The sequence below is a fragment of the Chaetodon auriga genome, chromosome 2 (assembly GCF_051107435.1).
Source record: "Chaetodon auriga isolate fChaAug3 chromosome 2, fChaAug3.hap1, whole genome shotgun sequence".
NCBI classification, from domain to species: domain Eukaryota; kingdom Metazoa; phylum Chordata; class Actinopteri; order Chaetodontiformes; family Chaetodontidae; genus Chaetodon; species Chaetodon auriga.
Genome location: NC_135075.1, coordinates 8,932,886 through 8,954,523, shown reverse-complemented (window position 1 = coordinate 8,954,523; position 21,638 = coordinate 8,932,886). Strand labels below are relative to the sequence as shown.

Genomic DNA, 21,638 nt, shown 5'->3' with positions numbered 1-21,638 from the left:
CAGTGCATGCAGGGAGAGGCTCAACAGGCAGAGTATGATGCATCCTGTGATCATCATGTGCAAATGTAACTCCTGGCGACTGTAGTCAAGAACAGTTGGTCCATCCTGGATACATCTGTGACACTGTTATTATTAATGATAGTGTTATTATTAACCATAAATGAGCATGAGTGCTGCCTTCACTTGTCTAAAGACCTTGTACTTTTCCCACTTTTGTAACAGGATTTTCTTTTTGATATAATGACCTTTGACAACCTGTCCTCTTTTTTTTATTTTTCTCTATTACCTCCTTAATTTGACTCTTTTTGCTTTTAGTTTATTGTTTTCTTTCACTCTTTTTCCTTCTTCTATCCTATAACACGCTTTATTGCAGGCATTGTGAATGATATCGATATCGCAGCACCGTAATCTTTATGTACGTGCGTGGGTTGAGGTGAGGTCTGTCAAATTTCCCTAGTAGTTATCAAAATAGCTTCCAAATATCCATCCAGACTTTTAAACCGACTCGCGCTCTGATTGGCTCGGCGGCGGTCACGTGGCGTAGTGCAGTCAGTCGCTGTGCCGTGCCTCGAGCCAGCGCTGAGTGGAGCCTGTCTGCCAACAGCTTCAGCAGCGGCTCTATCTGGAACCCACTACACTCACTGACAATTAAAGGAGGCCCCTTTTTCTTCTTATTTCCGAGGAATATTCTTCACCATGGGCGACAAAAAGAGCCCTACCAGGTAATGCGACCACCCATTGTCGATTTGTAATTGTTTTGTGCGTTTTGGGCTCGATATTTGGATGCGTCTTCCTCACACAGGGATCGTTTCTCCCTTTTTCAGTTGGTATGCCACCGCTAGCTAGAATAGTGCAGTCACTATGGCGGCTTCTCGCTCCCTATAACCCAGTCACTTAACAGACAAAGGGAAAATTTTCAGAGGATACGCCTGGCATTCCCCGAAACGATCTTCCGTCTCGATGAAGCCTTTTGGAGAGTCAATGTCGAAATGGACATTGTTTGATATTGCTTTTGTTAGCCGACATGCTAAGCTTCGATGCCGAAATTTTTAGCAATGCTTCCCTGCCTGCTAGCCGAGCGTTAGCTGGCGATACAATCGGACGGTGTGGAGCTTCGCCACTGTGGGGATTGATTAATCAAGCAGCTCTACTTGCCGGGATTCGAACCCAATATTAATGACAACGCCACCACCATTTGTGCCGTACTAAGTAGCTTGTGTGTTACACGCCGTGTTACATTTGTCACGGTCTCCTTTCTTCTTAATTGATGAAATGTGTTCGTGGTATTCCTAAAACTAACTTGACCTTAACATTTGTCCAATTTGTAAGGCCAAAAAGACAAGCCAAACAGAGCGCTGATGACGGCTACTGGGACTGTAGCGTCTGCACCTTCAGGAACACCGCCGAGGCTTTCAAATGCAGCATCTGCGATGTGAGGAAGGGCACATCCACAAGGTAACGTAGCGCTCCCTCTCTCTCTCCCTCTCGTCTGAGCGTCTCGTTTTCCCCTGCTTGGCTGGCTGCAGCAGCATTGCATCGCAATTTATGGGAATGACAACTTTGATCGACAGCCTATTTGTCTGTGAGCGAATGGGGACTTGTTGATGGACAATCTCGCAAACATCTCCTGCCGTTGTCTGGATTATCCGCGGTTTCTCATTTTATGCGACTGACATTGCATTGCTTTTATGCATTCGTCTAGGTAGGCTGGCTGCTTCACTAGCCAGAGGGGGGGATGGGGTGGGGAAGAGGGACCATACTTCACGATGGCTGTACAGCTACAGTGCATCAACAGAGCAATAGCGAAAAGGCTGCTTTTTTTTCCACGGAGCAAAACAGGTGTGTGCATTTCACCTACCTGTAGGATTGCAGAGGTTCCTTTAATGCTGTAACGAGTCGGATTTATTGTCCACGAGGTGGATGTACAGCAAGGACATGGTTATATTTCTTAGGTTAAGAGAAGTGGTTGTAATCAGGGTTAGAGAAAATCCCCAGAGATGCATTTTCATATTTCTTTGTCCATCAGACCCCCCTCCCCTCCCTTCTTTAATGTAGTTTAAGCCAATGTCGTTTCATGCCCAACCTGGTGTGACACTGTGTTAAGAGAACATTCATCAGTTTTTCAAGAAGTCATTTGTTTTAATTTTATAAATGTCAGTCCACACATTTATCTATGATACATTATTTTCAAAACTCAACCTGCCACAAACTTGCTTTGTTCCTGAAGCTGTTGACAAGTGAATTCACTCATGTTTGCGCTCAGAAAAATTTCTCTAGATTAATCATCATCAGCAGCATTTATAGTAAGAGGCTTGTATGTTCCAGACATTTCCCCTGAGGTTAATTCAGAAAACATCTTGTGATGTCAGCAGAAGACAGTGTCTTATAGGAAATGGAGATGAAATCACAGTGTAACTTCAGTGTCATGACGGGATTCCCTTTCGCTTTTGTGCACGATGACGCCTCCTCCTTCTGTTCTGGGGAATGTTTTTGATGAGAAGTTCCGTGTGCCACGGTGTGAGTTTGTTTACTTGTGTCATCCGTTGCATGATGAGATGGAGAGATAGATGAGTCATTTGTGGGTTTGTTGACAAGTCCCCTGCACTCTAACCTTTCCAGCTGTGGTTTTACAATGAGTGGCTCGGCTGACACCCCTGGCGCACCACAAACGGGGAGACCACACTGACGCTGGTTTGATGAGAATCCAAAAGATCGAGCTCAGTCTTAATTGTCTGGCTCCCCTCCCCCTATGATCTTTTCCTTGCAACGTGTAGCTCAAGACCACAGCTGATGATGCAGACTGAGCCTGCTGTGTAAATGCAGGAAGCAGAGACAAGCGTGTTGTAGCCATCCTGCCACTGTGCTTTGGCAACAGCCCAGTTGCCTCTATTTGGTAAATGGGAGCACATGACATCACAGGAGTGGCTGTCACACATTCCTGTTTGATCTGAATAGTTAACCTTTGATTAATGCAGTTGTATAGTTGTGGGGCTGCCTCTTATTCTAATGAGTACTAATTAGCTGTCTTTTCTTCACCGTTTGATGTATTCCAGCAAAGCATGGGATGAAGCAACATGCTCTTAGCTAAATGATTCACACTTAAGGCTATGTGCGGATGTTTGTCTTGTTGCTTTTATCTGGGGCTCTACTTTGAATGTGCTTTTATTCAGAAGGACATTAATTATAGTTCCTCACTTCTGGTAGGAGTCAAAACACTTCTTTTCTCAACGTCGAAGCTCGATTTCGATCTTCAACTTGCGGTTACTACCGATGAAGTGAACTCAGGTACTGATTTGTGCAATCGGTGTGACATAATTGTGTGCATTTTTCTTTATGTTTGAAATGGCTTGTTTTAGGTGGTGTGAATGTCTGGAAGCTACCGCTTTACACACGCTTCGTCGTCACAGTCTCCAAATATAGCTTTCTTTCCCTGTGTCCTGAGACAAAGGTCAGTCAGCATTGACTGTGTTCCAGTGTAGTAAAGAGAAGGTGGATGCAGCTAAAATATAGTCACACGTAGGTCCATCCATTCCTGAAAAGCTGTTGGTACAACAGGTACCAGTCAGCAGGCATTAGTGCAGTGGTTGCTAGCTGCAGTTTGAGTCATACCTACCTGTCCAAAGTGAAATTCAAGATCACATGACTGTTTCCATCCCCTTGAGCGTGTTACATCCACCCCTCACAGTCTGCACTGAGTCATTGAGACACCAGCTGTTTCTCCATGTATTGATGAAGAATACACAATAAACATGATCTATGTTGCTTGACAGATAGTGGCTTACACTCTGGTGAGGCTTGACTTGCACCTTGTCCTCTGCCAACAGTGGGTATCCCAGATAACTTTGTGTCATGCATCTCTGATTTGTGAAGATGGAGGCAAGAATGTGTGTTAATAAGAGGCTGTGGCATCAGCATGCAGGGAGAGGCCTGTTCTCCCGATCTGAGCGCAGCCTAATGAACCTGTTGACCCAGTCCAGCTCAGTGATGTAACATGATACCCAAGTAGGCTAAATCTAGCCTTTGCCACCTTGACTCTTAAACAAGAGAGCACTCCGCTTTTTGCACCTGACCTCACCGCTAATCTACAAGTCCAAGTAGCCCAAGTGTTCAGCCTCTGCATTCAGTGGCTGCTTCTTTGGTAATTGGAGAAGGACTTGCATTAGCATCTCCTGTTAGGGGAATGCTATCATATTTAAATGTTTCTGGCATCTGAACCTGATCGCTGTGTGAACGTGACACCGTGTTGCTGTACATCAGTTTGCTTTGTGGTGGTGTTTGGTATGCACCTCTGTCAGCCTCGGGGGCCTAGGGAGAAACCATTAGGAGCCCTCTAAAGTTGATTGATGGTGGGGATCACAGGAAGTCTTGAGGTACCTCAGTCTTTGACTGCTGTGCTGTTATCTATGCACTGTTGCTCTGTTGTCAACCATTTCAAGTAGCTTCCATCTGTGCTTTATATAAAACAGAACACATGGGTGTCTCTCACTTGATTGCAAATTTCAGTGCTCTGACTAGAAATAAACTAACACGGTTCCCAATTTATCTGAAGCACAGGCTGCTGAAAGGACAGAGAACGTGAACCATTGTAGCTGACATACTGTGAATACAGCAGTGTGAGATAAAAGTTGTCAGATATAAGGCCAATATTACAGTTTTGGATGTCCACTCATAAATGTTTATGCAAACATAATTTACCACTTGATCACACAGTGGTGTAGTTTTAGATTTAAGATAGAATGAATGTAGGTAGATGGGCTAAAAGAGAAAATGGATGGATCTGATTTCATTTTTTGCCAGCTGTTCTCAAAGGGTGGAGTCCGGATTAGTCAGTGAGACAAAGCCTGATCTATCAAAGATGTGTGGATTGGCAGTTGAAATATGACGTAAAGGTGTTTCTCCTAAAAAAAAAAATGCTGATCTGGGCTAAATCATATAGCACATGGCAATCTGTTGCACATAATTTATATTCTCTGTGTGTGTATGCAACCACATTGTACTCTGTTGATAGGTGGGACCATGCTGTAAATGACAAGTCCATTTTTTTCAGTCACCTGTAACTTGTAATGACTGATTTAATGTCATCCGCAAATATTGTCACAGGTGTGAATGATTTTGAGGTGACAAGATATCTTCCTTATCACTTTGGCAAACTTTGGTGTGAGTACACCATAGACACCTACTGCCATTTGTCCATGACTTCGCAAATATTTACTTATGTTAATTGTTAATGTTTTTGCATTGAGTCTGTGGCCATAAAGACCATATGGGTAACCCAGGAATACATAGATAAATAAAGCAGGACTGATAAGTAGAATGAGAATGGATAAATTCTAAATGATGCCTGACTCTAGAGCCATGAGTGAGTAGTGGGGCTAAAAAAGTAAAAATGCATTTCTGTCTTTGTTTAAGTGCGGAGGCTGCACAATTATTGGAAAATGATTGCAGTGTGTGTTTGTGTGTGTTGAGTGTCAGTCTTTAACAATGATGGAAAAGATTCATTATAATCCGTGGATTCTACCACTGTCACATTAAGGCAAATTGTCTAGGACAATGGAATTACATAAGAGGGACATGCTGGCGCTCAATTTATATCTGCACTTCCTCGCCCACCCCATGCCCCCACAGCAGCCCCCACTAAGAGGAAACTGCTTTTGCTTATCCAGCATTATCAGCATCTGCACTAAAACCCTCAACACGAGCGGGTAGCCCTAATCTTTACATGTTAATTGCCGGATTTAAAAGTTCTTAATTACTTCATGGGATTTGGCAGAGTGTGAGTGATTAAATACAGTAGCCAATTTGGCAATCTGACAAAACAGAAATGTTGAGAGAGCTGTTGAATCGGGGCTCCTCCCACTCAGGAAAAAGATGAGGCGAGCAAATGAATGTGACAGTGAGGGAGTGAGGAGTCTCGGAAAAAGGCATATGAGGACAAGGAGTGAGGGAGTTACTGTGAAGTCATATCAAACTGAGGAGTAAAGAGAAGAAGAGGGCAAGAGAGGACAAGGGGAGAAACGGCGGAGAAGGGACAGAGAGGAGTGTAGCGTCTGGACATTTGTGTGTGTTGAAGGAAGGGGGGCATGGATGGCTGCAAGGGGGATGTGCTCACTCAACCAAGAGTCTCCAGGGGCTACAGCAGAGCGAAGCACATCATTACCCAGGGAGGGAGAGAGCTAGACTGGACAGGCTCTTCTGTTTCTACCAGCGCCACCATCCATGCATGGGGAAAGAACAGGAGCGTTTGACATTCGCTACAGATGAGATTAGGAGTGAAATCACAATTGACCACTTTCTCTAGGTAACTTTTGAAAAATGAATTCTTAGAGGCAAAGGTTTTGATCCTGTTACGCCATGGTTTGTCTGAGCATTATTGAGACGCTATATACCCAAAATCAAATGGTTTTTATTAGGTTGGAATAGTGGCTACAGCAGACAGTGGAGGCTTCGTGTTTGACCTCTTGGTGTCAGGTTTCCTCACTTGATGTTTTGTTTGCTTGCTTGACTTTGTTCCCCTTGTATAGAACATGAGAGCCCTCTGTGAAGGTGCAGTGTCTCTTTTGGCAGCTCTGCTTGATGATTTGTTGAACAAATTCAAACCACGCTTTCTTTATACGAATGCAAATGGGGAAGAGGATGTCGGTACAGCAGCAAGGTGAGGTGGTTGGGTCTGCCTTACTGATCACTTACGCACACCATAAGCAAAAAGCAGGAAAAAGTGTGAAGAGAGACCTACTTAAAGCCAGTGGGGGGAAAAGGGTGGGTGGTGGGGTCAGGCCGAATGCATAGGGAGAAAGTGAAGAGAGAACAGGGAAGACAACAAAGAGAGAATGACGGAGAAGAGGAAAACAGATGAGTGATGCTAAGCATTGTGACACGCTGCTGCTGATGGAAGAAGCTCATGTGTGCTTAGTGCCTTTGCAATGACTCGCTGTCAGTCTGCCCAATGCCAGGTCCTTCATAGCCTGAAAGGTCAGTCATGGAATGGAAATACTTGTCAGTGTGAAGATGAAGTCTCTTCTGCACATGAGCAGGCACAAACTTAGACGTGTCCTCTTTTAATTCTTCTGTCATAGATCCCCTTTTCTTCTTGCTTATGCCTGTCTCACTCAAAAACACAGAAAGTCAGACTGTCTGACTCCTTTAGCCTGTCAGGAGAGCCAGAAAAACAGACACCCCGGCAGCCAGCATGGTGCATAAGATTCACAGTTATTGCAGAAAAGAAGATATCTTTTAGAGATTTCCCTGAATTCCTTTTCTCTGTCCAGTATTGTCAGTACTCTGTACCATGGGAACTAAATGTCATGCCTGACTGTTGAGCTCTTTTGCCGTTTGAGGAAAATGTGTGTGGTGTAGATGCTTTCTGGGAGCCTGCAGTGCATACAGAGCACCTAAAGAAATATGATTGAAACCATGTTGGACCATGTTGGGGATCCGCAGACCCCCACATGGAGTGTAAGGTGGAGAGGAGTCGGGGGGGGGGGGGGTGACAGTGACAGTAACAGTAACAGCAACATTAAGCCCTCAAAGTCCTGACTGGAAGGGACTTGCGACGTGATGAATGCTCAGTGCCTCTGGTGGGCAGTGGGAATGAATTGAGAAGCGCCATAGCTGCAGGGTGCTCTTCAGGTGCTATCCTTATTCAACCTCCACAACACACTCACACAGATTACTTAACCCATCGATGGCTGGAGGAGACAACCCTGCTCCAGTCACTTCAGGCTCAGACTGGTCACAAGCTTCCTCACAGGAAGAACAACTCCCACATTCCAGTGGTGTTTGTATTTGTCACTTTTCAATTTAACATCCCAGTAAACAGTGAATAGGTTTGTTCATGTGCACTGATGGGAGTGTGTTTAGAAAAGATTTTGTTTGAGATTGATGTCTCAATCTTTGGATGGTTATCACAAGAATCACAAGATTATGCCTCCAGACATAGAGGTCTGCAACTCATGATGAGCCCAAAGGCAAATGACAGAATTAGACTGGATTTGGATTCATTTGTGCAGGAGTCAGCAAGTCATTTATCAAACCAAAATTAAAATAGTTGCTGGTCCCAACTTCTGAATATGGAGATTTGCTGCTTTTCTCTGTTTTATTATCATGATAAACACAATATTTGGGGTTTTGGGCTGTTGGTTGAACAAAACATCTCAAGATGTCACCTTGGGCTCTGGGAAGTTGTGATGGACATTTTTCACTATTTTCTGACATTATTTTCTTGTTTTTGACTAATCAATTAATGAAGAAAATAGTTAACAGATGAATTGATATTGCCAAGCCCAAGATGACACATTTAAATTGCTGTTATCTGACCTATAGTCCAAACCCACCCAAAAACTTTGTTTGTTATAAGAGCTTTCAGTTAAACAATGACTTATCAGCTATCGAAAAGCTCCTGATGGAATTTTGTAAATTGATTAAAATGTAATAATTGTTTGTTGTGTTACTATTCAACACTGATAGTGAATTTACGATAAAATGATGCAGTCATGAAGTCATCCGTCACACTTTTTTTTTTGCACTAGCTATGTTTCCATCTAATTGTCAAGCAAATCTGAAGCAAACTTGTAAATCTTCTTCTTCTTCTTCTTCTTCTTCTTCTTCTTCTTCTTCTTCTTCTTCTTCTTCTTCCTTTTCTTCTTCTCCAAAAAATGTAAAAACTACCTCAAGTGAGTGTAAAACCCTCATTGGGAAGTTGAGGCAGTTTTTTTCCTTTTTTTTCCAACTTTCACTGTTTCCATCAAACTTTTCTAATGCTGTACTTCAAAACGCTCATAAACTACATTGATGGGAACACGTCTGTTGTTGTGCCGAGTCAGGAAAACTTTTGTCAGTTGTTAGACCTGTGAGTTGGGTTAGGCAGGGACCACGAGGTGGTCTTCCCAGACATACTTTAAGTCTTTGTGTGAAAGATTGTCCAATATTCAACAAAAGAACAATAGAGCATACAGATATATGAACCCACTGGCTGGTACACAAATTCGTAGCAGCGCAGGCAGGCGGCTCTGGGCTCTGCTCCACCACCCACCATACTGGTAGGGGAGAAGGAGGGGGGCATCACGTGTTTCTACCTAATGATCAAGGCATACAGCAAGTGTTGACACAGACGAGTGCATGTAGATCATTGATTACATGGCTGCCAGCATGTCACAGGGAGGTGCTGTGATCAAACTAAAGCCCTGCGGCATTCTCACATGCTGCATCTGAGAGAGGTGCTCCAGGCAGAGGCTGTGATGGTCTGTCTGTCCTGTGTGGGGGGGGAATCAGGTCATTGCTGAATGCATATGAATTGAGGATTCATATTTCTCAGCAACTTCGTACGTCATTGAGGACAAGGAGCCCACGTTCCGTTCGTGCTGTGTAGATGTGGTTATTAACAAAGTCTGAATGAGAGAGTGGGTGGTGATAAATAGTCTGAGCTCTTCAGTGGGCTGTCCATGGTCGAAGAATACTGTTGTCTGTCTCACTCTCTCTCTCCTCTTCGCTCAGCTGTCCGCCACAGCATTCACTCAGCCTGGCAGGAAATAATTGCTTGTCCTCCACACAGCACTTCAAATAAAAGAGCTGTGTTAATGAGGGCTTTCCTGCGCCTCTCTCTCACTCTATCACAGTCTCCATCGCTTGCTCACTCCCTTCATTACTCTGCCTCTCCATGAAATGCTCAGGCTCATTGTTTTTGCTTTCTCTAGAAAGAGTTCCCTCTGAAACAGCATTTACAGCCTTTGCTCTTCCCTTGCAGTATCGGCTGCTCCTGGCCAGCGAGAGCACCAGCTGAGCAGAGATGTGTCTGTCTCAGATGGTTCAGGCTGAGAGGAGCAGTCTAACTATGGGTGTCAGTCTGACTGAATTAGGAGCTTTTAAGCATGATGATAGTTATTTCAGGGCATCCCGTGGAGGGAGTCTCCCCACTCCTCCCTCCTCCAGACGATGGAATTTAGGGGCAAGCATAGGAGGAGATGTCAATCATGGCCTATTGTTGTGCGAAGGGGAGGTAATAAGCTGTGAGCCCTCACAGTGGGACATGATTCGACAGCAGGCTTTACACACTTGACACACTCAGTCAGTCACACACACACACACACACATACAGATTCCCCAGGAATATATTGGAAGCAGTGGGAGGTTGGAGCAATTTCTGCAATTGGACCCTGGGGTTCACTCCTGGTTGTGCTCCCAGGATCATTTCCAGTACATCTTGCGAAATCTAGATGTTTCTTATTTGATTTGGATGTTTGCAAATTGATATGGTTCAGATGTAGAGTCATTTTCAGCAATGTCATAGTTTAATTAGGATGCTATGCTCAACAACACTGACAGATTATTCAAATATGAACTGTAATTCATTTTAAATATGAAGCATATTTTTAAGCAGAGGCAGACTTTTTCCAGTTCTTCAGGACCCCCACTATTTAATATGTGCAAGTGACACATATAGTGTCATACAGAATTTCCAGCCATGTTGACGAGCCACAGAGCATTGCTGTGCAAAACCATGATGGGTGGTCAGTAAATAAATAATGTGGCAAAGAAAGCAGCGCCTCTATCATGCCAGCAAAAACTCATGGCTGACTTACAGCTGGCACTGAATCACTACTTAACTACCGGGGCTGCTTCTGCCACCACAAATCTCAGGCTCTGACCAGAGCTCCAACTCTGCAACAGGCAAAAGAGGCGTGCAGCTTATCAGTCAATCAATCACTCATTCACCACCTCCTTGGCTAACAACTCTCACTGCCAGACAAAGTGATTTCTGGTCCTGTTGGAAGCTGTTTGTGTTCACAATCTGTTTACACATGGCTGTGGGTTAGATTTATATTTTCACAAGGGGTATGTGTGGGTGAACACGTCATCATTGCAGCTTTCCTTGCTGCTGCTTTCTCTTGTAGTTGAAGCTGTGTCCCAAAAGCTTGAATTCTTTGTCACACTTTCTCAGCAGCAAATTGATGATTTTCAACTAGTTGACATCAGAGTGGAAATCCAGTGGTACTATAAGGATCCACAAGATTCCCATGGGAAGGGCTATGTTGTGTCATAGGGATAGTGACAGGGCAGGGGAAACCACGGCTCAGAAGTGTACACAAGTCTGGAGGAATTTATCTGAGCAGAATTAGTTTTAAATGTCACAGCCAATTCAGCATGGAGTCATAGCGTATATTATTTGCTCTGTAAATGTAGAAAATCAGTCCTTTTAGGTGTCTGTGTATAAACGTGCTTTGACAAAATGGTGTCAGTACAAGTGATGAGGTCCAGTGCTATAAACTCAGCACCATCACTTGCTAATTAATTAGTTATCAATGTAATCACTTAAGCATTTAAAAGCATTGCAGAGCATAGTTAGATTTACCCAAGTACCATGAATAGGTGCTTTAATGCTCAACAAGGGAAGTAATTACTCTAGATTGAAGTGGAATTGGGATCAGTTTGATAGAAACAGGGTTGGCAGTTATGAAGATGGGATAGCATGGGAAGACAAATCTCACTCCTGTATCACCCTTTAACTTTCACCCACTGGGGGCTCCAGTGGGTGAAAGTAGGTGCCTCACACAAGGGCAGCAAGTAGAAAGAGCCCTGGGCTCCAGAGATCCAAGGCAGCTAATAGATACTGGATCAACAGCCCGGGGCTCCTCAGCATTCACCACAGCTGGTGTATTGATTGGAGCGTAGTGCGAGCATTACGACATGATACTCTGTTATGCCTCGATTGATCGCCTTCTGATCGGCTGCACCCCCCCAACCCCCAGCAAGGAGAGTCTCTCTCTCTCTCTCTCTCGCTCGCTCTCTCTCTCTCTCTCTCTCGCTCTATCTCTCTCTCTCTCTCTCTCTCACTCTCTCTCTCCCCGTGTGTGTGTGTAGTAGCAGGAGGAGACTAATTGAGCTTGATGGAGCAGTCGGAAAAAAATGTTGCAAAAGAATTGGACTGTTAAGAGTTTAAAAGTGCCTGGCTCCTAAAAGATAGAGGGACTGATGAAGTGGACTGTCAGTCCTGAAAGACGTGCGAAGATGGAAGTGCAGAAATGAGAGTAACTGGACTGGCAATATGATGCTGCCAAATTGAAACCCTGAGGCTAGCCACTTAAGCAGCTGTCTGAAAACCACTCTCCACAGCAAGCCACTGAAATCAGCATCATCAGCCTGACACACTATTGAGCTTTTTCTGTTTTTGCCACGTGCATTTGCTCTCACATTCGTTTCACTAAAGCCCACCACCATGGCAAAGCTAAAAACATGTTTTTAGCTCACTGAGAGCGCTTTATTTCCCAGCACCAACAGTTTACCTGGCCTGATGCTTAGACTGACAGATTGTCTCCAACTTTCAAGGCTGCCTACTTGACCACAGGTCTCCTCAAGCAGTCCTGCAGATCTGAGCTCTCCACTGCTGGGATATCACAAAAACTCTTCCTGCCAAGAATAGAATTGGGTTTGGAAGAGTTGTGTATACACGGCTAGCTGGTATAACTTGTTGTGTTCCTGTTGAAAGGCCTCCTGAGCAGCCATCGAGCCGTGCCAGGCTGTTTGTTTGCACGCTAAGCTTTTCAAGTGCATGTTTGTGTGTGTGAGTGTACTTGTGGTTTACTCCTCACCATGCTTGCCCAGTGCTGGCCTGTGATTATCCATGTTGCTGGCTGCAGTTTGGTCTCGGCTGAGTCGGAGTCTCTGGAAGGCTGCAGTAGTCCCTCCCTTTCCCCCGAGGTCCTCTGCTTCCCCCAGATGCTGCCAGCTGGTGTCCATTATGCTGCAGGTGTGTGTGTTGGCTCAGGCAGTCTGACTTAGGGTTAGCTTTTTGCTTCACAAGTTCAGACCCTGTTCATGTGCACAGCTGATGGACTATGATGCTGCTCTTGCTCCATGCATGTTTGGAACAGTTCAGTGGCGGTACACCACAGTGGAAAGTACGTTTTCAGAAAAGGATGGTTTCATGAGAACTGTCTCTGTTAGTAAATCGTTGGGATTCTTTGAATGTTGCACCTGACGTGTATCCCCTTGCTTTTAATTGTTTTTGCTGAATGAGAGTGATTAAACTGAACAAGATGTTTATGTTTGTGTTTGAAAATGGGTCAAAAAAAGGACAGAGTATCTCTGTGGTTGCTGGTAAGCTCAGTGAGCATAGCAGCTACACCATGTCCAACTGAATCTCAGTCTGTGACAAATGGGGCCAACCCCGCAGTAATCAGATTAGAGGACCTAAGTGACATGCTGCAAATGTCCCACCTTGTGATCCTCTGCATTCATTTTATTACAGCCATGAGCTAATGAGATTATCCCTCAAAACAGAGCTTCTCCAGCAGAAAGCGGCTGCGTAAACCTAACCTAGCTTTGCTGCAGCTCCTTTCCCCTGCCGGCCTCTAGATTCAGTCACCTCTTTTCCTGAGCCGTGGTGTGACTGTGCTGGTGCGTAGCCAGAGTCAGCTCACAGCTCCACTACGAGGCTAATCCATGTTTGTGCCTTGGATCTCCTCCACAGGAAACCCAGGATCAACTCCCAGCTGGTTGCCCAGCAGGTGGCTCAGCAGTACCCGATGCCTCCCCCGCCCAAGAAGGAGCGGAGGGAGAGGAGCGAGCGCACAGACAAGGAGCGCCCGGATGGCGAAGGAGAGCGCGCCAACGGAGAGGGACGCCCAGAGGGAGAGCGTCCAGAAAGAGTGAGGCCAGAGGTAGACACTCCCGAGAAGGAAAAGAGCGACAAGGAACAGCCAATCAAAGACAAACCCGACACAGAGAAGGACATCAGCCCAGCCGTCACAAAGAAGCCCAGCAGCAAAAAGACCAGGTCAGTGTACATGTCGAGGCTTCACACGTGTCTCTGGATGCTGTCTGTGCTGGTATTATCCTCACAGGTGTGTCTGTTTTCCTCCAGACCCAAATCAGACAACCACCAGAGCCCACCCAGTGACAAACACAGCATACAGTCTGGCAAATCAGCAACCAAGACCAACAAGAACTCTCACATTTCCAGGTGTGTAGCACCATCTCATACTCCACATCTCTTTGGCAGAACACATGGTTTCACATCTATGACTGCACAGCACAGAATCATGCAGCACAAAGCTAGTGGGAAACCTCAATGATTCACAAATGATCTTTTACACTAAACACCCACTCTCACTTTATATACACTTGTTCTGACTGTTCATGTGTCACCCGATGAATTGAGCAATTTAGTGTAACTGCCCACACAGTGCTGGCAGCCTCCCCCTTGTTGTTGCTGAGACACACATATTGTGGTTGCCATTTCTGGTTAATAACGTTTGTTTTCTCTCGTCTGTGCCTCTCAGGCCCAAACTGAAGAACATTGACCGGAGCACCGCCCAGCAGTTGGCCATCACTGTAGGGAACGTGACAGTGATCATAACAGACTTTAAGGAGAAGACCCGCTCCTCCTCCACGTCCTCGTCCACCATCACGTCCAGCGCGGGCTCCGAACAACAGCACCAGAGCTCCGGCTCCGAGAGCATGGACAAGGGCTCGTCGCGCGCCTCCACACCTAAAGGGGATCTGTCTGTGGGGCACGACGAGTCGTTCTGAGGCCCCTGTCCCTTTGCCTCCCCGTCCTCACCCTGCTCCACTCCCCGTTTCCCCACGTTTCTGGACACTATGGATCCCATAGGGGGAGAGATTTCACCTTTCCCATTGCTGCCCTGCCTCCATTCCATGACCAACCCTGGATGCTGAGAGGAGCTGGCTGGCTGAGAGGAACAGTGTGGTGCGCCTGCTGGGGAAACAAACGCCCTGCTGGGGGAACTTCCCTTGTGGTTACACCCGTGGCATAGGCGAGGAGAGCTGGGCTACAAGGAATAATGCCCCCACCCCCAACCTCCCCTGCGGTAGCATCCAGACACTTGTATGTATTGTTTTATATTTGTACGTGGATGTGAGGCCAAGTCGACATTTTTTTGTTTTTGTTTTTGTAAAGAAGAATTCTCCGCTGGGCACAATAACCACCATCATTTCAATAACTTTAAACTATTATTACCCTTATTTATTACCTGTTGCACCTGTATACTTTGATGTTCTCCTTTTTATGTTGAAGCTTTGCTGTGTAGCTCTGCCGATCGATCATTCCTTCAGTGTTTTTATTACCGTTTGAAAATGATAGGACAAGACACGAGTCACACGGACAGACAAACACACACACACACACACACACACACACAGACACACACAGACACACACACTCTCACACACTGGTGCTAGATACACTGTGAAGCGGTTTTGCAGATCTGGGATTGCCCATTCACTCAATGTGACAAAGTGCTGACGAATCAAATTCTCATTCACTTTTCTCAACAACACTGTCTCACTCTGAACACTGTCAGGACCTCAGTCTGGTCCGTCTACTTGTTCTGTACAGGTCGGTGTGCATCAGAAGAAGGTCACCTGAGGTTCACACACCTGACTCTTTCAGCTAGATTGTCTCTGATTTAGTATGCTATAGCAACTCTCTTATACAGTATCTTATGTCCTTAACTGTACAGTGTAGGCTGTTGTGTAAAACACTAAAAGCTGTTGATATTTTCTGCATTCCGTACTTCGATATTGAGTTTTCTGGCCGAAGGTAGAGCTGCCCTCTCAGCTCTTGAGCCAGAGTTTTTCTGTTGTGACTGAAGGATGGTTACTCACAGTTCCACTTGGTAAAACCATATCGAACTGTAAAATAGGCCTGTTGTGTCAAGCTGTTGTGAATCGATTTCATTTTTCTTTTGTTGTGGTCCTGAAGACAACTTTGAATCTTCATTCTCTCAACCTGAAAACAAGACGTGAACAATTTGCAAAGATTGACAATTCAATTGACTTTTTTTTTTTTTGGTTTTTTATTATTAATTTAAGACTCCTGTCATTGAAGGCAAAAAATATTGCAGTAGATAATAGAACACAATTGCTCTTACAATTTTTAGAACAGCAAGGCTTATTTAAGGGTTTTAATTCACTTTCACCTTAGCTGATACTAGACCAACATAATTTACTTTTTAACTGTATGAAATTGTATAAAGAATAAATGTGTATATGATATCTTAGTTTTATTTATTGAAGGACCAAAGGAATTTCATAATGACATGATAAATAGACAGATAAATAACAATTTGAAATGCAATTATCTAATGTGTGAGATGAATAACAGTTTAAATAAAGACTAATATAACCCATGCAAATGGTGTTCTTATTGTCCACTTGTCTCTGTGCACGGCTAAACTGGGGCAGAGAGCTGTCAATGCTGTGAGCTGAGTTGAAGAACTCCACCGGCTCCACGCCCAGTGGTGGATCTTGCCTCATTGTGCAAGCGCTGAGAAGCAGGCTGGGTGTGAGTGGGTAGCCAAGAAGAGCTCTGGGTCTGCTGGGTCGAAGCCTTTGGCTTTACTAAGCCCCCTCTTCACTCTGCTGGACTACCACAGTACATGTAGCCAACAGAGGTACCAACTCGCCAATTGATCTGCTCCCAGAGCAACTAAAACCAGGTTAGGTGAGGGTGAGGAGCCCCGACAAGCTCTGGTTTTGATCTGTGTCGACTAAAAGCTTTGCAGTTTCACGCATAGGGATGATAATCACGTGTGTCCTAAGCAATGTTTGAAGCCCAAGAGATATGTGTTCATGAGGTTTTTTCTGCTCTTAAGCTATGGTTAATATGTAATTATGTACTTTATTGCATACAAATATGGAATCAGTGTTCAAAGTGAGGAAAAGCAATGTGAATAAAACTAAAAAGTGGGACTGTTGGGTCAGAGGGGAAAAATGCTTTGTCCAATTTGTACTGAGAATAAAAGCCTGCTTTGTAATGCAATCTATTAGAAATGGGCCCAAAAAGCCATCTTTTCACCTGCCTTATCTGCAACCACGTTCACTTGACTGAGTACTCCAACAGAAAGGATTCATTGTTAAATTATTGACAAATGGCCATTTGCTGAGTATATGAATTATTGCTTGTATATAGAATTTTAAAAAGGTGCAAAAGCAAACACTATGAATAATGGCATTGGAGCTGAAGTCTTTTGTTTCCTGTTTCCTTTCCGCGCAAGCAGTTCTGTTCTTGTGTGCGACCAGTAACCTTAATTTACTGTGTAAAGATGGTTACATTTTTTAGCTTTGTTTGTCAGAGACCCAAATATAGAAGGCTTGTTTACTGACTGTATAACCTTAACCGTGAATTTCCAATTAAGTGTATTATACGAACTCATTTCTTCCTATAACAATGTCTTGTACAATGCTTTTAAAGTTATTGCTCGGTTTAAAGAAAAAAATGACAAAAAAAAAACTTTTAGGGACAGTACAATAATCCATTCATTGTTTAATACAGTTTTAGTTTTCCTCTGTTTCTTTGTTCATTTCTTTCTTTCTTTTCTTTCTTTCTTTTTTTTTTTTTTTTTAACTTATAGCTGATGTGTCATTGTTTCCCCTTGTGAAATGGTCACATTATGTTCCTGGTGTGGAAATGTACGCAGCATTTTCAGCAGATCACGGCTCCTTGTCTAGCTTATAATGTTAAAATAATACATGTTTCTGGCATGTGCACGACTTTGCGCTTATAGGCTAACCTGATCATTTTCCTCCGCTTCAAATAGAAATGTCTATTTATGAATTTTGCTTGTAGTTTTTCACAAATAAAATTGTTAAAGTTATCTATCTTCTGGCTGCTTTGTGTCCTTTATTGCTGTTACTCATCTGCGCACACACATGTATTTACACATACATGCGAGCTCAGTGTTCTGTTGCTTGACGCTATCAGATAACAGGAAGTGTGTTTGCATCTGAGACGGCAGACTATTGATTGAGATGTCCTGGGGTGTGTGTGTGTGTGTGTTCATAGTAGAGGATGCCTCCACAGGGCAGTGACACATGACATGAGGGAGCCCTCATATTGACAACAGCTTTCAATCATGCTTCCCTCCAGAGGCCGGTTAGCAGCCCACTAATGCGCCGTCTAAAAGCTCCAACCAATGACTGCATTCCTCTGTCGCCACTGGTGCTCGCTGCAGACACGCAGGTCCTCAGAGGAGAATAGTTGATGCTCACTTTTGTTTTAGATGCAGTTTCACTTCATTGATGACATTATTCACCAACGGGGGTGCAGATACTCCCTTTCCCTCTGGTTTATTCATTAATACACTTAGTCCAAACGCACCTCTTCTGCTCCAGTGTTAAAAACATTTTTTAAGGTTTTCATTCCAAAACATTCTGTATAGATTTTGGATTTTTTCCCTTTTGAATTCCATTGATCTATATTTCACAATAAGGGATGTGATGAATAAGAAAGCTAAATAATGAATCAGAAGAAGTCTTAAGAACATAGACATACCTTTGCTACATTATTGATCCAGATAAAAGCAGCTGTAGATGTAAAAATCGGGCGATCCAGTCAGTTAACGCCAGGCGATCACTTGAATTCCCAAACTTCCATATGGCCATTCTGTGCCTGGCACAAGCTAATCCTGGAATCCAGACTTGGCACAGACATAGCCTCTGATGCATTCACTTTTACCATTCATTTCCCAATCGTGCAATATGGAGCGCTCATTTTATCTTTGTTGGTGGTCTAATTGTTACAGACAGGTGTCCCCCTGAGGATGTGTGCACAGCAGGGAAATGAAAGCCCTTCCTACATGTAATATGTTCTAAATATTATACACAAACATTATCAGTACTTGGATGTGTACCTTGTTGAAAAACTGTAAAAGTACTATTAAGGGGTGAATTTGTATACAGCACTTGTCCTTGCCTTTCTTTTTCCACTGCAGGCCTCATCTGTTGGCTCCAGCTGACTAACGTGACATATAAGAGCAGCTCGTAGCAGTAATCATGCTAACCCAGCCCACACTAAGTTTGCTCTCAAATGCAGTGACAAATGGAGTGTATGTGTCACAGAGCATCAGTGGGCAGTCCAGGCACCAGGGGAAAGTAGCTGGCCGGGCATTTGGTTTAATGGGCGGCCGCTGGCAAAGTCATTTTTTCTGACATGCAACAACACATTCACACTGAATGGTTCAATATTATACAGGTGTATACGTTAAACGACTGCCATGAAATGACGTGCTTATTTATCGTGTATTTGAATGAAGACACTTGCAGCCTTTTGTCAGTTAGAATGGCAAAATAAGCTCTAGTCATGTAGTCTCATCCTACTATGAAACCTAACAATTCATACACAAACACTGTGAGCTCTAATACAGTTATTAATGCAAAACAAAGTCCCTAAAACAGCAGCTTTATTGCATCAGCACCATGGACAGCACTACACATCAAACACGCAAGACAACAAACAGTGTGCGGCTCAGGGGACATTTTATCCCACTCTCACATATCCATTACTGGATATTTGCAAATATACAGTGAAAAAGACCCAATATTTCCCATCCTCCCAAGAGCGAACAGACAAGTCAGTTGAACAAATTGAAACACAAAAATGAAACAACTAATATGACTGTGGCCTGCTAACTACGCGTATTATTAGGCCGGGCCTCATGAAGCTGTAGCCGGCGTTTCCCAGATGACTGGACTCTCTTCAGTAAACTGTCTGTCCACTCTGTCTTGCATTTCTTGGTCAGGTTCTTCTCTAAAGCAAGTCGAATTCAGTGAGCTTTCTGGGGGTGTGACATGCTCCTTCGTGCTCAGTGAGCAGTTTTACAAAGTGGAAAAAGAGTTCTCACTGTAAACGTTAAATCCGATGATGCATGAGCCCTAAACTGTGAACAAGTGAAGCAGCATGCAGCACTGCCTTTCACAGGTCTGCTTTGGTACCACGCACTGACAAAAGTGAGTTTCATACCTGAGCAGAGTGGATCTGAAAACTATCCAGGAGTGTTTGGGTTCATCCACCCTGAGAGAAATCATCTGGAATTACACTGTTTAATGCTCCAAGATGAGGGAGGGGTCTTATCCACCAATACTACACTATTTATGCTATTGGACCAGTTCTAGGCTCCTCTAGAGTGGGGATGGCAACATGAAATCAAACCAAAGACCAGACACTTGAAATATAGAAGCCAACACTTAACTGAAGTGGCACAAAGACAACAGTATGACAGTCAATCCAACCAATAATCCTGCAGGTAACGAAAAGGTAAGCAGAACTGAGTTCACTTCACAGAGATAAATGTCATCTGATAGACAACGCTGAGGGTTCAAAACCCCACTACAAGCGCTTCTCAAGCTGTCACCCTGACACACACGGCAGGGCATTCTCCTTCACAGTCATGTATTGGCGTTGGGATGAAGTCCATCTTTCTTCATCTCAACCAGGACAACCATGACAGGAAGAGCTGCATCCACACTCTGTACCACACCTGAAAGCCAGACACAAAACACATGAAACATTAATTCGCCTTGGATTTCAACACTAATAACTCATAAAAAAAAAAAAAAGTACCATAAAGCCTGGACATGAAAATGATGATGAGAAATAATGTGACTGCACCTCACCCAGAACCTCCACCTCAGCGGTCCTCATCTCTCAGAGGACGTTGTCGCCTGTTGCGTGGCTCGGCTTTTAGACGCGGCCAGTCGTACAGCTGCTGACAGGCAGATGAACCACAGGCTGTAACAGTGACTCAGCAGACAAAGGGCCCACGGTGGACTGTTGGAGTACAAATGCTTAGCTATCTTATATGCTACCTTGATTTCCTGTCAGATCATTTTTAATATGTAATTTAATTTTTGACACATGGTAACTGCAGCACCCAGTTCTTACAGGAAGTGCCTACCAGTAACAGCATATCACAGCTACTTGAATGGGACTGTGGATGTACTCACCTGCTTTATCTTCTTAAATAAAGATAGATATGTTCAAAACCAGAGGTTTGCAGAACAACGATGTGGCATGTGCAATGGAAAAACTAGATCTGGCCTGCAGCCAGCTTTAAGTGAAGCAGCCACGACCAGACTACCAATGAAGTTCAGTTTTTGGTGCGTCAGTGCCAGAGCAATTCAACACAACACCACAAACAAACGGACTGCAAGCAGAGTGGTGAGTGAACCTCTCTCATAGCTAGTCACAAGAACTAAATGAATAACCAAACAAAATATGCTTTCGGTGGCAATGCTTGATGCAGTGCATTAGACGGTGCCGGAGGTTTTAGTATTTGTCACCCAGGAAGCTGAATTTTAGTCATCGCTGGATGCTTATAGTTTGTTATTTCTTGGTATATAGAACATTTTCTGTAATACTTTTGTGATTTGTCCAGAAAAAGCCCCGTAAGCTCTCACTCAGAGCAGTAAATTCTTTCCCCCTTTGTGTATCTCACAAGACCTTTGCTACGAAACCCTTTTGGCAGGAGGAAAAATGGCACTCTGCGTTGTTTACATGAGGGAAAGCAAATAATATCTGCTTTTCCACACTTCTGTTTTCATATTCACAGTTGTGCGTTGGATAGTCTGTTGCTGTCTATCCCCTGTTGTTCTGGAAGTCTACATCTGAAGATGTTTTTACGTTTTCATGCAAAGCAACTGTTTAGCATTGTGTCAAACGCCTCTCATGTTTTTGTGATGTTTTTCATGTGAAGCAACAAACTGCATCACTGTCCCCTCGGGGACAAGAGAGTTAACTCTGTTCTGCTACTTGGATCAACTCTGGCTCTCATTCCTTCATCCTGACTCCTCTTCATCTTCTTCTCCTTCCTGACTTCCCTCACCAGTTTTGGTGCATAATTCGCCAC

The 21,638-nt window shown here is 44.1% G+C and overlaps 1 protein-coding gene across 1 annotated transcript; it reads left to right on the top strand.

The window, feature by feature from the left end:
* Positions 1–575: 575 nt before the first annotated feature.
* rybpb (RING1 and YY1 binding protein b) lies at positions 576–16,148 on the top strand. Its single transcript, XM_076752831.1, has 5 exons — positions 576–722; positions 1,330–1,455; positions 13,463–13,768; positions 13,856–13,954; positions 14,274–16,148. Exons 1-5 carry the CDS (start codon positions 697–699, stop codon positions 14,521–14,523), a joined length of 807 nt encoding a protein of 268 aa, XP_076608946.1. The 5' UTR covers positions 576–696; the 3' UTR covers positions 14,524–16,148.
* The last annotated feature ends 5,490 nt before the right edge of the window (positions 16,149–21,638 follow it).

Bases quoted from the DNA above. Each gene is read 5' to 3' on its own strand.
- rybpb (XM_076752831.1), top strand. From the start codon at position 697: ATGGGCGACAAAAAGAGCCCTACCAG. The intron at 13,769-13,855 runs GTCAGTGTACAT...GTTTTCCTCCAG, and splicing joins CCCAGCAGCAAAAAGACCAG to ACCCAAATCAGACAACCACC. The intron at 13,955-14,273 runs GTGTGTAGCACC...TGTGCCTCTCAG, and splicing joins AAGAACTCTCACATTTCCAG to GCCCAAACTGAAGAACATTG.